The sequence below is a fragment of the Diabrotica virgifera genome, chromosome 10 (assembly GCF_917563875.1).
Source record: "Diabrotica virgifera virgifera chromosome 10, PGI_DIABVI_V3a".
NCBI classification, from domain to species: domain Eukaryota; kingdom Metazoa; phylum Arthropoda; class Insecta; order Coleoptera; family Chrysomelidae; genus Diabrotica; species Diabrotica virgifera.
In genome coordinates, this window is record NC_065452.1 from 117,924,998 (window position 1) to 117,939,713 (window position 14,716).

Here is a 14,716-nt window from a genome sequence, read left to right on the forward strand (position 1 = left end):
ATATCTTCCATGTTAGACCTCTTAAAGCTGCCTCCATTAATCTTTCAAATGTGGCAAGAACATTACATAAACCAAAAGGCGTAGCCGTAAACTGCCAAAGCCCTGGTCCTATCTAAAATGCGGTTTCCTCCCTATCGGCTGGCTCCATATCTACTTGCCAATATCCACTCTTTAAATCTAGTGTGGAGAACTAACGAGAACCGGAGAGAGTATCCAATGTATCGTCTATTCTGGGCAAAGGATAACTATCTTTTTTGTTACCACATTGAGCTGGCGGTAGTCAATACAAAAACGCGTTGAACCATCTGTCTTCTTTACCAGAACTACTGGTGATGTCATCGACTGTTTGTTGGTTTAATTACCCCTTGTCTGTCCATATCCTTGATAATCTCTTCGGCTTCATCTCTTTTCGCAAATGAAAGTCGTTTAGGCCGTTGTCTGATTGGCTGAGCGTATCCGGTATTTATTTTATGCGTTACTATGTTTGTTTTGCCCTTATCCTTCTTATCAATAGCAAAAACATTTTGATACTCTATCAGCATAGACCTCACATTTTACTTTCGTTCATGATCCAGATCTTAGCATCTTTCAGTGACCATCTCAACAAGCTCCTTTGGATACTTCGACTTCCATGATTTCTCATTGGTATTCATACAGCAAATTAAAGACACGGGAACACACTGTCCGATCAGGCGATCAAAGCTCCTCTACTCAACTTGATAGCAGTTTCCTTTACATTCATAACTCTTAGAGGGACGACATCTCGAACTCTCACCAAAGTTTTTGCCGTTAGGAACTCGACATTGTCCACATCTTCTACCATCTTTAAACTTTCCTCTCGGCAGTGTCCATCAAGTCTGGTCATCAGAATTTTCTCACTATTACCGGGTATGATTACGTCGCATGTAGTTAGTAAGCGGATGACATCTTCTTTGTCGTCGTGAAAGGGCAACTCTTCAGCATTGATCTTGAAAATTCCATTTTGAACATTCAATATCGCCCTAACTTTTCTTAGTACGTCCATCCCCAATATGAACTCGTCGGAGATCTCAGCAATAAATACTTGGTGTTTAACTGTGGTCTGGCCAATGGATACTGACATATTAGCTTCGCCATATGTATTAATTAGCTCACCAGTCGCTGTTCTAAGCCTTACTGTTGCAGGTGATAATTTAAGATGACCTCGTACTACTTCTGGACGTGGGATAGTTTTTGTTGCACCTGTATCCACCAAAAACGATCTACATCTACTATTGATACAACCTTCGATGTATATGTTGTGAATTCCACCGGAGGACGTAAGGTTGACAGTTACTTTGGGGGCTCTAGTTTTCCGACTGCTGTACGATCTTCTTACAATTACGACGAATGTAGCCTACGTCGCCGCAATTCCAACATCTAGGCACGCGTCTGTTTGGCATCTCGTTACGAACTACTCTCCGTATCATTTCCTCTAGAGGTGCATCGTTGTGTTCGTCCCTTTCTTTAATGGTTCTTACTCTATGGTTTAGTGAAGTTTGACTAGCCGTTTCGTGTTCCAATGCAATAGCAAGTGCTTCATCTAAAACTTTCGGTCTTGCTAGTCGTAAAGCTTTCTGTAGTTCACTTTCTTTCAACCCATTGACGAAGGTATCTACCGCAATTTCTTCTAATGGCACCTCCAGATAAGCCAACCGGACCACACGAGCAACATCCGCTTCAAACTCTTACAGATTTTTACTTGCTCGTTGACTTCTACTTCGCAGTTGTGCTTTGTATGCTTGCTGTAGATGGGCATCTCCATAGCGTTTTTCTAGACGAGTGAACAAGGTCTGGTAAAATTTTTCTTGACCCTTAGGAATTGACCCTAATATATCTGCAGCATCACCTCGTAAAGCAGCAGTCAAGAAAACAGCCCTTGTTCGGTCCAATGATTGGCGACCGCAATACCTTCAAATTGTCTAAGGTATATGGACCAAGAAGATTTTCCATCAAATGGTGGTAATTTAAATCTCACATGATGTGACGTTTCGTCTCTCGGTGATTCTTATTTCATTACAGGATCTAACGCTACTGCATTAACTAGTGGTTGCATTTTCGTATTGGTTATTATGCTCTCTAGTTCTTTAATTTTTTCTTCTACGGTCTCTAATTGTTTGATCTTCTCTTTTAACATTTCTTTATTGTCGTCTACACTTTTCTGTATCTTATCAGTTGTTCTAAAAACTTCTTCGAATTCCTTGTTTTTCTGTCTGCAACTTCTTTAATTAGATGAAAAACAATTTCAAATTTCTCGTTGTTCTGTCTACAAACTTCTATTCTTCATTCTTCAAGTTTCTCATTGTTCTTTATAGAAGTTTCATCGATCTTTTGAGAAACACTTTCGAATTTCTAGAAATTTCATCAATCGTTTGAAAAACAGTTTTTAATTTTGATACGATTGCTTCTTCCGCTGACTGGAAGTGGAACACCCTCGAGTGGTGTTTGCAGGGTTTTGCACACACGTACTTTTCAACTGTTCTTTTAAAAGTCTTTCCGAATACCGAACAATTAACGCACTTTAATTATTCCCGGCGAACAAGTCTTTTAAAGTCACTTTTAATTTATATTGAATTCCAAACCGTAACACCAGATGTAACCGATGTAACAATAAAATCAGCGGTTCGTATTTATATACGACTTTATTTATACAGGGTGTAACAAAAATACAGGTCATAAATTTAATCACATATTCTGGGACCAAAAATAGTTCGATTGAACTTAACTTACCTTAGTACAAATGTGCACATAAAAAAAGTTAAAGCCCTTTGAAGTTACAAAATGAAAATTGATTTCTTCCAATATATCGAAAACTATTGGAGATTTTTTATTGAAGATGAACATGTGGCATTCTTATGATAGTAGTTAGTATCTTAAGAAAAAATTATAGTGAAATTTAGACACCCCATAAAAATTTTATGGGTGTTTGGTTCCTTTAAACCCCCCAAACTTTTGTGTACGTTCCAATTTAATTATTATTGTAGTACCATTAGTTAAAGACAATGTTTTATTTTTTTGCCTCTTAGTACTTTTTCGAAAAGTCAGTTTTTATCGAGATATTTTGCATATTTGTCAAATCCACCACATATTCGTACTTGTATATGGCTAAGTACGATTATGGAGACTTGATAATAATAGGAAAATTTATTTATGATTTACATTTTTAGGTATACAGGGTGTTTCAAAACAAGAGTGTTTGACCAGTGCATACTCCCAATTCTCACATACGCATGCCAAACATGGACCTTGACAAAGGCAAACATGGATAAAATAATGAAGACACAAAGAGCCATGGAGAGAGCAATGTTAGGAGTAAAATTGACAGACAAAAAGCAAAACAACTGGGTCATAAATAGAACAAAAGTCAAAGACGCAGGCCAACATATAGGCAGGCTAAAATGGAGCTTCGCAGGTCAAAACGCTAGACAAACGGACACTAGGTGGAATAGCACGATACAACAATGGAGACCATGGACAGGAAAGAGAGCAAGAGGACGACCCCAGATGAGATGGGGAGACGACATTAAAAAGATAGGAGGAACGCACTGGAAGCAGAAAGCACTAAACAGAAGCGAATGGAGGAAACTGGGGGAAGCCTATGTTCAAAATTGGACGAATTAAAGGGCAGAAGAAGAAAGAAGAAGGGTGTTTCATTAATAATTGTCTATCCTTAGCATAAAATACGAAGATTTAACCTAAAACACTTAAATAAAATATGGTTCCTTACTGAGTTAGAGGGTGTTTTATCTAAAAATTTAAAAATTATTTTTGCTTAGCATTTTAAAACTGTTTGACGTATCCTTTTCATACTTGGCAGAAAGTGCGACTACTTAGACACTCTACTAAATATTTATAAACAAGCGTTTCTATCTACTACCAGAGGCCTACCACAGGGGATTGTGAATGGTTGACCCTTCTCAAATTCTACGCCACTGGAGGAATAACTGTGTTAGTGCCATTTTTAGATTCTCCAATACTTTTTACGTAAATAACATACTCTTCATTAATAGCGATATAGTCATTAGTTTTCGAGATATTTGAAGTTAAATATGAAACAGCACAGTTATTTTGATTAATTTATATTATGATTCATATGATTAAAGTTTAAAAATTATTTGTACCCAGTACTTTAAAACTATTTAGCGTATCCTTATCATACTTGGCAGAAAGTGTAAGTACTGTAGACCCTAATAAATTAAGATAAATAAACGTTTCCAGCTACTACCAGAGGCGTACGACACGGGGTAGTGTCTGGTTGACCCTTCTCAAATTCTACGCCACTGATGAAATTGCTATTTTATTGCTCTTCATTCGTAACGATAAAATGATTCTTTTTCGAGATATTTGAAATTAAAAATGAAGCTACACAATACATTAATCAAAATATATGTGTCGTTTCATTTTTAACTTCAAAGATCTCGAAAACTAATGACTTTATCGTTACGAATGAAGAGTATATTATTTTCATAGAATGTATTGGAGAATCCAAAAATTGAACTAAAATAGCAATTTCGCCAGTGGCGTAGAATTTGGAAAGGGTCAAAAATTCACCTTCCCTCATCGTACGCCTCTGGTAATAGCCAGAAACGTTTGTTTAACATAATTTAGTAGTTTGTACAGTACCTATATTTCCTGCTAAGTATGAAAAGGATACGTCGAATAGTTTTAAAATGATAAGTAAAAATAATTTTTAAATTTTTAGATAAAACACCCTGTAACTCAGTAACGAATCACATTTTATTTAAGTGTTTTAGGTTAAATCTTCGTATTTTGTGCTAAGGTTTCTCCATTTGCTATATGGACAATTATTAATGAAACACCCTGTATTTTGAACCATATTAAAAAAGAAGCCACATCTCGATAAAAGGTGCCTTATCGAAAAAATACAAAGAACCAAAAAAGTTTTAAAAACACTGTGTTTAGCTAATGGTATCGCAGTAATAGTTTAATTGGAACGTACACAACCATTTGGGGGGTTTAAAGGAACAAAACCCCCATAAAATCTTTATGTAAACATATCAGAAAAGAAGCGGCAACTCGATAAAAACTGCCTTGTCGAAAAAATACTCAGAGCCAAAAAAGTTTTAAAAATATTGAATTTACCTAATGGTATCACAATAATAATTTAATTGGAACGTACACAAAAGTTTGGAAGGGTTTAAGGGAACAAAACCCCCATAAAATTTTTATGGGGTGCACAAATTTCACTATAATTTTTCTTCAAGATATTTCTGCCATAAAAATGCCACATGTCCATTTTAAATAAAAAATCTCTAATAGTTTTCGATATATTCGAAAAAATCGATTTTCATTTTGTAACTTCAAAGGGCTGTAACTTTTTTTATGTGCATATTTGTACTAAGGTAAGTTAGGTTCATTCGAACTATTTTTGGTCCCAGAATAGGTGATTTAATTTATGACCTGTATTTTTGTTACACCCTGTATAACTGTGAAGACGAATTTATCTTATAGACCAACCACTTCTAGAAATTCACGTCCTTATATTGAATACAAAAATACCAGCTATGTTCTTAAACGTCCCAGAAAAACGGAACCTCTCATCCCTAGTAATGCGTAGGCGAATTTTTTCGAGAAATCCTTTCCTCGCTTGTTCGCTGAGTCATTCTTCCAGATGTTACCGTACGTGACTGGCTGTCGAGACGGAAACTGTTATTTGCGGTCGGTAAATTCGTCACAATATTTTTATTCATATCAAAAATGAGTATATTCTCACAACAAACTGTACATAAGAGTACCTGCTCAAGCCGACTATCTACTTCTGATTTTTATTCTTACCACGTGGAGTAGGTATGTACTTCAAAATTGGAGTATAAACTATATTCTCATTTTTATTCATACGAGCCATAGACAAAAGCGAAGACAGCTCAAAAGTAAAAAATAATCGAAATATTTAACTAAATATCAATTATTATCAATAGTGTTGATAAACATACAAAAATGACATTTAAATATTTGTAGGAATAGAATTTTATGTATTTTTTAAAAACAATTATATTGTGTTTATTTATTAATATAAATAGATGATTGCTAGTACTTTTTATAAAAATACGTATTTGTCTTTGTTTTTAAAGGCACAAATCTAAATACCTATGATTTCCTTGTCAACAAATGTTCTAAACACTGAATTTTTAAAATTATCCCAAGGTACGCCATTGATGGATTCTACTTCTAAATTTTCAATTTCCATTTCAAAATCAAAATTGCTTGGAGAATGGGCTTCATTTGCTACAGCGGACAAAGTATCGTCTGGTATTTCCTGTAATTCAAATAATAATATTAATTTACTTTCAAAAATGATACAAGTGGTACACTTAGTCCAGTCGTCAGACACAAGCTTATTTTTTCCGAGAATGTTAATTTTGGGACCCTAAAAGATGTAAAAGAGTTGGACACTCTTTCCCCATAAAGTCCCCATTTAGGAGGAGAAAACAGAAAATATCGATTTCCAAGAATATGTACCGGGTATCCCAATAAGAATGGCTCTCGGCCATATCTCAGGAACCGTTTATAGTACAGCTATGAGAAAAAAATATTTATAACAAAAGTTGCCTCGGGAAAAGCCTGGAAATTATTTTCATAATTGTAGGTTCACCGCTAGAGGACGTAATTGAATATCAAAAATTAAGAAATCAAAATTTTACAAAATGTACCTAATGAAAGGGCACTGGATATCCAATCATCGTATTCTTCATAAAATTCTACGCATATTTGATTTCACAAGTTTAAGTCTACCTTCGCAAATAAGAGATGGGGGTGAGTGGGAACTTTCTTATGAAAAAAATGGATGTAACTCCGGTTCTGCTAAATCGAATTTTGCATACTCAGCTCTTTTTCGTCAATGTAAGAGTCTCATTTTCGAAATAGCCTAATGGGTAATATGCTAGCTAGTAGGAGGTATTTATTTATTTTCGGAAATCTAGTTTTCTTTGGAGAATATTAAATACAATTATGCATTTTTAATCCTGTATTACAAAATTAGAATAAATTAGCAACATAATACCGAAAACCGCATGTCGATACCTTTTTTCTATCTAGAGATATCTTAAGGAACGTGTAAATTTTAAACAACTGTTAATGTCACCGGTAAACGAAGTTAAGTAAAAGTAGTGTGCTATGGAAAAAACAAATAAACATTTTCCAGATGTAAACGTATATAATTAATTAAAACAACAATAACACAAACAACACTATAAAATATAACAAAGAAATAAAAGCTACTTACTTAGTGACGATCTGAATGTTCAAATTGTTGCCCATCATATTCGATGCAAGCATTTACTCTTTCAAGAGCAGATTGAACAGCAGTCTCAATTTCTGCTTTCGCAATGCTTTGAATGGCGTTTCGTATTCTCTAGATTCTAGATTATGTTTTCTCGAGTAGTGGACCTAGCGGCAAAAACAAGGTCTTTAATCCGTCCCCAGTCCTCATAAATAAAAGTCTAAAACAGTTAAATCTGTTGCTATTCAATCTACTCTTGAAAGAGTAAATGCTTGCATGGAAAATGATGGGCAACAATTTAAACATTTAGGCAGTCACTAAGACTAAGGGCCGGTTGTTCGAACGCTAATCAACAATGATCACTATCAAATATTTAATTACTGTCACCAAAACTGTCAATGTCAACTTTTATTGGGTTGCTGAAAACATAATTGATTATAATTATGAGATTAGTTAATCAATTAACATAACAATTATTAACATAATTGATTAAGTAATTTCATAATTGTAATCAATTATGTTTTCAGCAACCCAAACAAAGTTGACATTAACAGTTGGTGACAGTAATTAAATATTTGATAATGATCATTGTTGATTAGCGTTCGAACAACCGGCCCTAAGTAAATAGTTGCTTTTATATCTTTGTTATATTTTATAGTGTTGTTTTACACCAGGGAAATAAGGCAAAAATATACCGTATATGTTCGGGACACTTGAGCAGTCAGGTTGCAAATGGGTTTTTTGGGTACTATATATGTAATACATTATAAATACAAAAATGCCCGTCACAGTTCGGACGAGAATTTTAGTTATTACCAAATAAGTGTCAAAAATGGCAGTTTTTTCGTTTAAATCGCCACAGGTAAAAATAGGGTAATTAAATATCTTATTTATAGTATCCTTCTTTTAATAGGTGAGCAAAGGTTTAAAATGGCAGTTTTTTAATTTTAATGGCAGTTTTTTAATTTTAATCCGATCATTTGATGCTTCGAAAATTTTAAAATAAAACTAAAATTTCGAAAATAAAAAATTTGCTATAACTTTTACAAAAATTACCTTAAGACTTTCATGTTGCACAAAAAATTGAGTCAAATAGTCCATATAATGCACAAAAAAATTTTAAGACGATTCGTCGGTTAGTTTAAATTTTATTTGTTTATCCCAAAGAACTTTTTTCTGCAATATTATTGTTCAGAAAATAATAATGATATAGCAATTCTGTGGAAACCACGTGAAAGAAGAATGGTTATATTTTCAAAGTACATATTTAAAAAAAAATCATTAAAAAGTCATTTTTATCATTCCGAAAACATTTTACTACAGTAGAGTCATTTTTGGATTATAAACAATTTGAATAACTTTGTTAATATTGACTCTAGACTAAAACTTCTTTGGGATTTGAAAAGGTGATATTTTTACATGAATTTAAAAAAAAATCTTTTTGCCTAGGTTAATTACGGTCAAAGTTAGCCATCTTTTTTTTATTTAATTCGCAGCTATCTTGTTTATAAAAATTAAGCACCCTGACAAGTGCCATTTTGAAGTTCAAGGTATTTAGTTTATCTGTAGAAGTTTGAGTAAACTTTAAACTTCAACAAAGTGGTTAATAAAGGTTTAAAAATTACGTCCTAATGAAATCGATTCGTGGTAGGTGGAGGCGAAGTAATCCATGCACTAAAAAAATGAAATTGATTCTTCAAACATATGCTGCAATTAATATCTCCGGAGCTTGTTGATGGATTTTGATCATCATTTTTTTAATTTGTATGTAGTCAATGTATGTTGTATGTTGTCGTAGTCTTGTAGAGTACGTTATGTATACATATCCCCACCTAACATTACAAAATGTATCACTCAGGGATATGAAAAATAGATTATGACCGATTCTAAGACCTACAGAATATACATATATAATTTCATAAAAATCGGTCAAGCGGTCTCGGAGGAGTATGGCAACTAACACTTACAGGAAAATGTTATAGATGTAAATATATAGATGGCTATTAAAAAATAGGGGTTGGTGATAGAATAGTGAAAATTAAGGGTTGTGTGTATTTTTTAATTCTACATCATATAAAATTAAGGTAGACAGTTTTGTCCAAAAAAAAATAAAAAAACTGTCAGGGGGGTAACCCTTTCTTATAAATTATGGGTATGAAAAATGGATTAAAACCTATTCCCGGTCCTACAGGATATACGTGTAAAATTTCATAAAAATCGATCAAGCCGTTTCGGATGAGTATGGTAACTAACACTGTTACAGGAGAATTTTATGTATATCGAAGTAACTGAATTAAATAATAAAAGTGGCTAACTTTGACCACAATTAAACTAGGAGAAAAGTTTTTTTTTGAAAATTCGTGTAAAATTACCTGCTTTTGTTATCCCAAAATAGATTTACTCTACAATCAATATTAACAAAGCTATTCAAATTGTTTTTAAGCCAAAAATGACTCTACTTTAGTAAAATATTTTCGGAATGATAAAAATGACTTTTTATGGATTTTATTAAATGCTGTGAAAATGTAAATGTTCTTCTTCCATGTGGCTTCCACAGAATTGTTGTATCATTATTATTTTCTGAACAATAATATTGCAAAAAAGCTCTTTGGAATAAACAAATTTAATAAAATTTAAACGAATTGACGAATAGTATTGAAATTTTTTGTGCATGATATGTATTATTTGTCTCAACTTTTCATGCAATATCAAAGTCTTAAGTTAATTTTCGCAAAAGTTATAGCAAATTTTTTATTTTCGAAATTTTAGTCTTATTTTGCAATTAGCGACGCAACAAATGATCGGATCAAAATTCAAAAACAGCCATTTTGAACTTTTGCCCGTCTACTAAAAGATGAGTAATCTAAATAAAATATTTATTTACTCTATTTTTACCTGCAGCGATTTAAACGAAAAAACTGCCATCTTTGATGCTTATTTGTTAATAACTAAAGTTCTCGTCCGAACTGTGACGGGCATTTTTGTATTTATAATGTATTAGGTATATAGTACCCAAAAAATCAATTTGCAACCTGGCTGCTCAAGTGTCCCGACAAAAACCTTATTTCTCTGCACTTTTTGTCTTATTGTTGTTTTAATTAATTATATACGTTTACATCTGGAAAATGTTTATTTGTTTTGTCCATAGCACACTACTTTTTCTTAACCTCATTTACCGGTGACAGTAACAGTTATGTTTAAAATTTACACATTTCTTAAGATATCTCGAGATAGAAAAAAGTTATCGACATGCATGCGGTTTTGGTATTATGTTGCTAATTTTGTCTAATTTTGCAATACAGTATTAAAAATGCATACTTGTATTTAATATTTTCCAAAGAAAACTAGATTTCTGAAAATAATTAAATAATGGCTCCTAGCTTGCATATTCCTTATTAAGCTATTTCGAAAATAAGACTCTTACATTGACCAAAAAGAGCTGTTTTCAACAAGACCAAGTATGCAAAATTCGATTTAGTAGAACCGGACTTACAGCCATTTTTTCATAAGAAGGTTCCCACTCACCCCCACCTCTTATTTGCAAAGGTAGACTTAAACTTGTAAAATCAAATATGCGCAGAATTTTATGAGAAATACGATGAGTGGATTTCCAGTGTCCTTTCATTAGGTAAATTTTATAAAATTTTGATTTTTTAATTTATGATATTCAATTACGACCTCTAGCGGTGGACCTACAATTATGAAAATAATTTCCAGGCTTTTATAGAGGCAACTTTTGTTATAAATATTTTTTTCTCAAAGCTGTACTATAAACGGTTCCTGAGATATGGCAGAGAGCCATTCTTATTGGTACATCCTAGAACCTAGAACAAAATATACAAGAGAAGAAATGTAGCTGAGATCATTTTGAACAAAAATATTTGTTAGCACCTTTTGTGTAGAATAAACCGCTCTCTCAGAAACGACGCTTGAAGCGAACGGCGATTTTGAATGTCAGTTACGCGCCTGAAATCAATTTTCTAAATAAAATTAGTATCAATTCTATGGTAAAAATTCAATATCTCTTGATCAGAGCGTCCTATTGACAAAAATCAAAATGCGCTTTAAAGGTGAAGAGTGTATTACTTATTTAATTTTTGCGTGTCCTAGTTCGTTTCTATAAAGCTGTTAAATAAATAAACGTTTCGCGATTTTTGCTATTTTTGCAATTCTTATGAGATCAATAAAATTTATCATTCACATTGATATGTCGCTACTGAATTTCCATTGGTAGATTCTAATCTTCAAAACCTGTAACACTAAATTCCGATATTCAGTTTGGCAACAAATGTGAGGCATTTGAAAGACTCCTAAAAAACGCTGAATTTAAACTTTCATACTTCAAATGATCTCACGTCACGGGAAATGCTTCTACGAAAAAGACGTTAGGTGGAATTTGAGCTGAAGTTGTATAATTTCGGAAAACGTACTTGTGCAATCATCGAAAAGAAACAGTTTTACAAATACACAATGATTTTTTGTGAAGAAATAAAAAAAATATTTTATGATTTCCAGAGACTGTCTAATTACTATTGAATACACAAGAAGGATTAAATCATTCATTTTATTTTCTCTCTGTTAATTGTAGTAATACAAAAGAAAAAATATATAAAAATAATTAAAAAATATTTTCTAAAAAACCAGAGACATATTTCACGATATTTAAACCTTTTGATTATAGAGCTCATATTCACTCTTAGCCAGGTATTTAAATTTCACTCATTTTGGTGACTACATTCATAACATAGTTTAGCTCTATGCTCCATGCAGAATGCTTTATGGCTAGCCCAGTATACATATTTTGTTTTGTTATCTCTTTCTTTGAAGATATAACACCTAGCTGCTTTACTAATCTGGTGGGATGTTGTGTTGGTAGGTCTTTAACTTGAAGGCACACTTGATCGCAAGCCTCACACATGGGTGCTACATACCCTAGCCTGTATTCAATAAATTTTCGTGATTGGAAATATTGCTTAAATGAGACCTCAACTACACACACGTGCTTGGTAGAACAGACTGAATTTGCATGAATCGGCATTACCATTGAAATGCGATTGAGCATGCTACATTCAGTTAAGTATCTCGATGGGTATTTCACACCCAAGTATGAGCTTCCAGGGTTAAACGTTATACGTTGTTTGTAATCTTGAAAATTGAAAGGATGTCAATTTATTGCATTGAATATTATTACACAAACATTTACACAAAAAATATGGCTACACTAAATAATAAAGTACCGTATTTTAACTTTGAGCGCTAATTATGCTATAACAATTAATCGAAATTAAACTTGAATTGAAACTTTTCTGATGTAATTTTATGTCTATATTGGCTTATTTTAGAAAGTCACGTACAGTTGCCATCAAGCTATTGCAGCAAACTTTAATCTTAATCTTATTACAAAGTCATTTGTACACTAAACGCAAAAAGTATCGCATAATTTTTGAAACAGAAAAAAGTTTAAAAATAATTTTTAATTTTTAGCAGAATGTTATGATACTCGTCTATCGTCCCCTTTAGGTATCTACAAACCCATAACATTTCAAAAGGAAGCGTGTTTTTGCCGAAAAAAAACAGTTAACAAAATGTTATTAAAGGAAAATACTTATTTTTGATATTTGTGTTCGACAATTTGATCTGTGTACTATGTCTGCTTGAGTTTTCAATGAGAAGGTGCGTTTTTACAAAAAATGAGTCATATAACGTCAGAACGAGCAGTCCAAATTGTAGTTTTAATTGGAGATGGACGATCGCAGCAAAATCTTGCTGATGTTATGGAAATCCGCCAATCCAGCGTTTCAAGTGCTTTAAGAAGGTGTAGAGGAAGTGGAGGATACACAAGAATATCAGTTTCGGGACTTACCAGGTGCACGAACCCCGCAGATGAACGTTATTTACATCTGCAGACTTTGCGTACACATCATGTTACAGCTAGACAACTGCTAAATGATCTCTTCACAGCTAGTAATGTTCGAATAAGTGTCAATTCGGTCAGAAACAGATTAAGGGAATTTAAAATCAAAAACAGAATGCCTGTTACTGCTCCACGGTTAACGAGGGCACACCGTAGGGCACGTTTAAGTTTTGCACCAGAACAAGTCGATCGGGATATTAACGACTGGACTAATATTTTTCTTACTGATGAGTCAAGATTGGCACCTTGTGGATCCGACTGTGCAAAGTATCTGTCGGAACCACAAAGTGCAAATCTGGGCTCATCAGTAAGAGGAATATTAGTCCAGTCGTTAATATCTCAATCGACATGTTCTGGTGCAAAACTTAAACGTATTATACGGTGTGCACTCGTTAGCAGTGGAGCAGTAAAAGGCATTCTGGCTCTGACTCCAAATCCTCTTAATCTGTTTCTAAACGAACTGGCACTTTACGAACTGAATATTACGGGCCACGGGATGTTGGAAGATCATTTAGCAGTTGTCTAGCTGTAACATGATGTGTAATCAAAGTCTGCAGATGTAAATAACGTTCATCTGCGGGGTTCGTGCACCTGGGAAGTCCTGAAACTGGTCTTCTTGTGTATCCTCCACTTTCTGTATACCTTCTTAAAGCAATTGAAACGTTGCATAGTGGATTCTCATAACAGCAGCAAGATATTGCTGCGATCGTCCATCTCCAATTAAAGCTATAATTTGAGCTGCTTGTTCTGACGTTGTATTACTCATTTTTTGTAACAACGCACCTCCTCATTGAAAACTCAAGCAGATATAGTGCATAGATTCCACAGTCAAGAAATCCGATAGCACACACACATAGTGCACGGATCAAATTTTCGAACAGAAATGTCAAAAATAAGTACCTACCTATCCTCCTTTAACAACGTTTTCTTAACTGTTTTTTTTTCGGCAAAAACACGCTTCAACTTGAAATGTTATGGGTTTGTAGATACCTAAAGGAGACGATAGACAAGTATTAAAACATTCTGCTAAAAATTAAACATTATTTTTAAACTTTTTTTCTATTAGTGTATTTAAGTGGTATCGTTTCAAGAGGTAAACACACGGAATAGCAGATATAATAATTAAATGTACAATAGATTAAAATTTTATTACTTTTTACCTGTGCCGGAAAGTTAACCACACCACTAAAACACAAGTGACTTTGTAATAAGTTTAAGATTAAGATAAAATGGGATATTTCCCGGGAGTTGTTTGTATATCATATATATGTTAAATATCTTTTAACATTAAGTAAAAACTCCTTTACGTAAGTAATTGGTATAATTAAATCAAGAATTAAAATTCTAAAAAATCCAAATAGACTACATTAGTCTTTCAGAAAGTTTTCGAACTTATCAATCCATCTGCAGTGAACTCATTTACATAGCCCCAAAGCCAAAAAGTGGTTGGATTTAATGTGAAAGGGCCTAGCCGGGTAAGATGATGAAAAATGACCCCAACTCGATTCGAATTCTATATAGGTAACCGTTTAGCACATATACAG

The 14,716-nt window shown here is 33.3% G+C and overlaps 1 protein-coding gene across 1 annotated transcript in view; it reads right to left on the reverse strand.

Annotated features, from left to right (window-relative positions):
• Nucleotides 1-14,716, reverse strand: part of LOC114333090 (uncharacterized) — a 250,686-nt gene that overhangs the window by 146,721 nt on the left and 89,249 nt on the right. Inside the window, exon 13 of the mRNA XM_050663634.1 lies at nt 6,127-6,295. Coding sequence (XP_050519591.1) covers nt 6,127-6,295 — 169 coding nt within the window. The remainder of the gene's footprint in view (nt 1-6,126; nt 6,296-14,716) is intronic.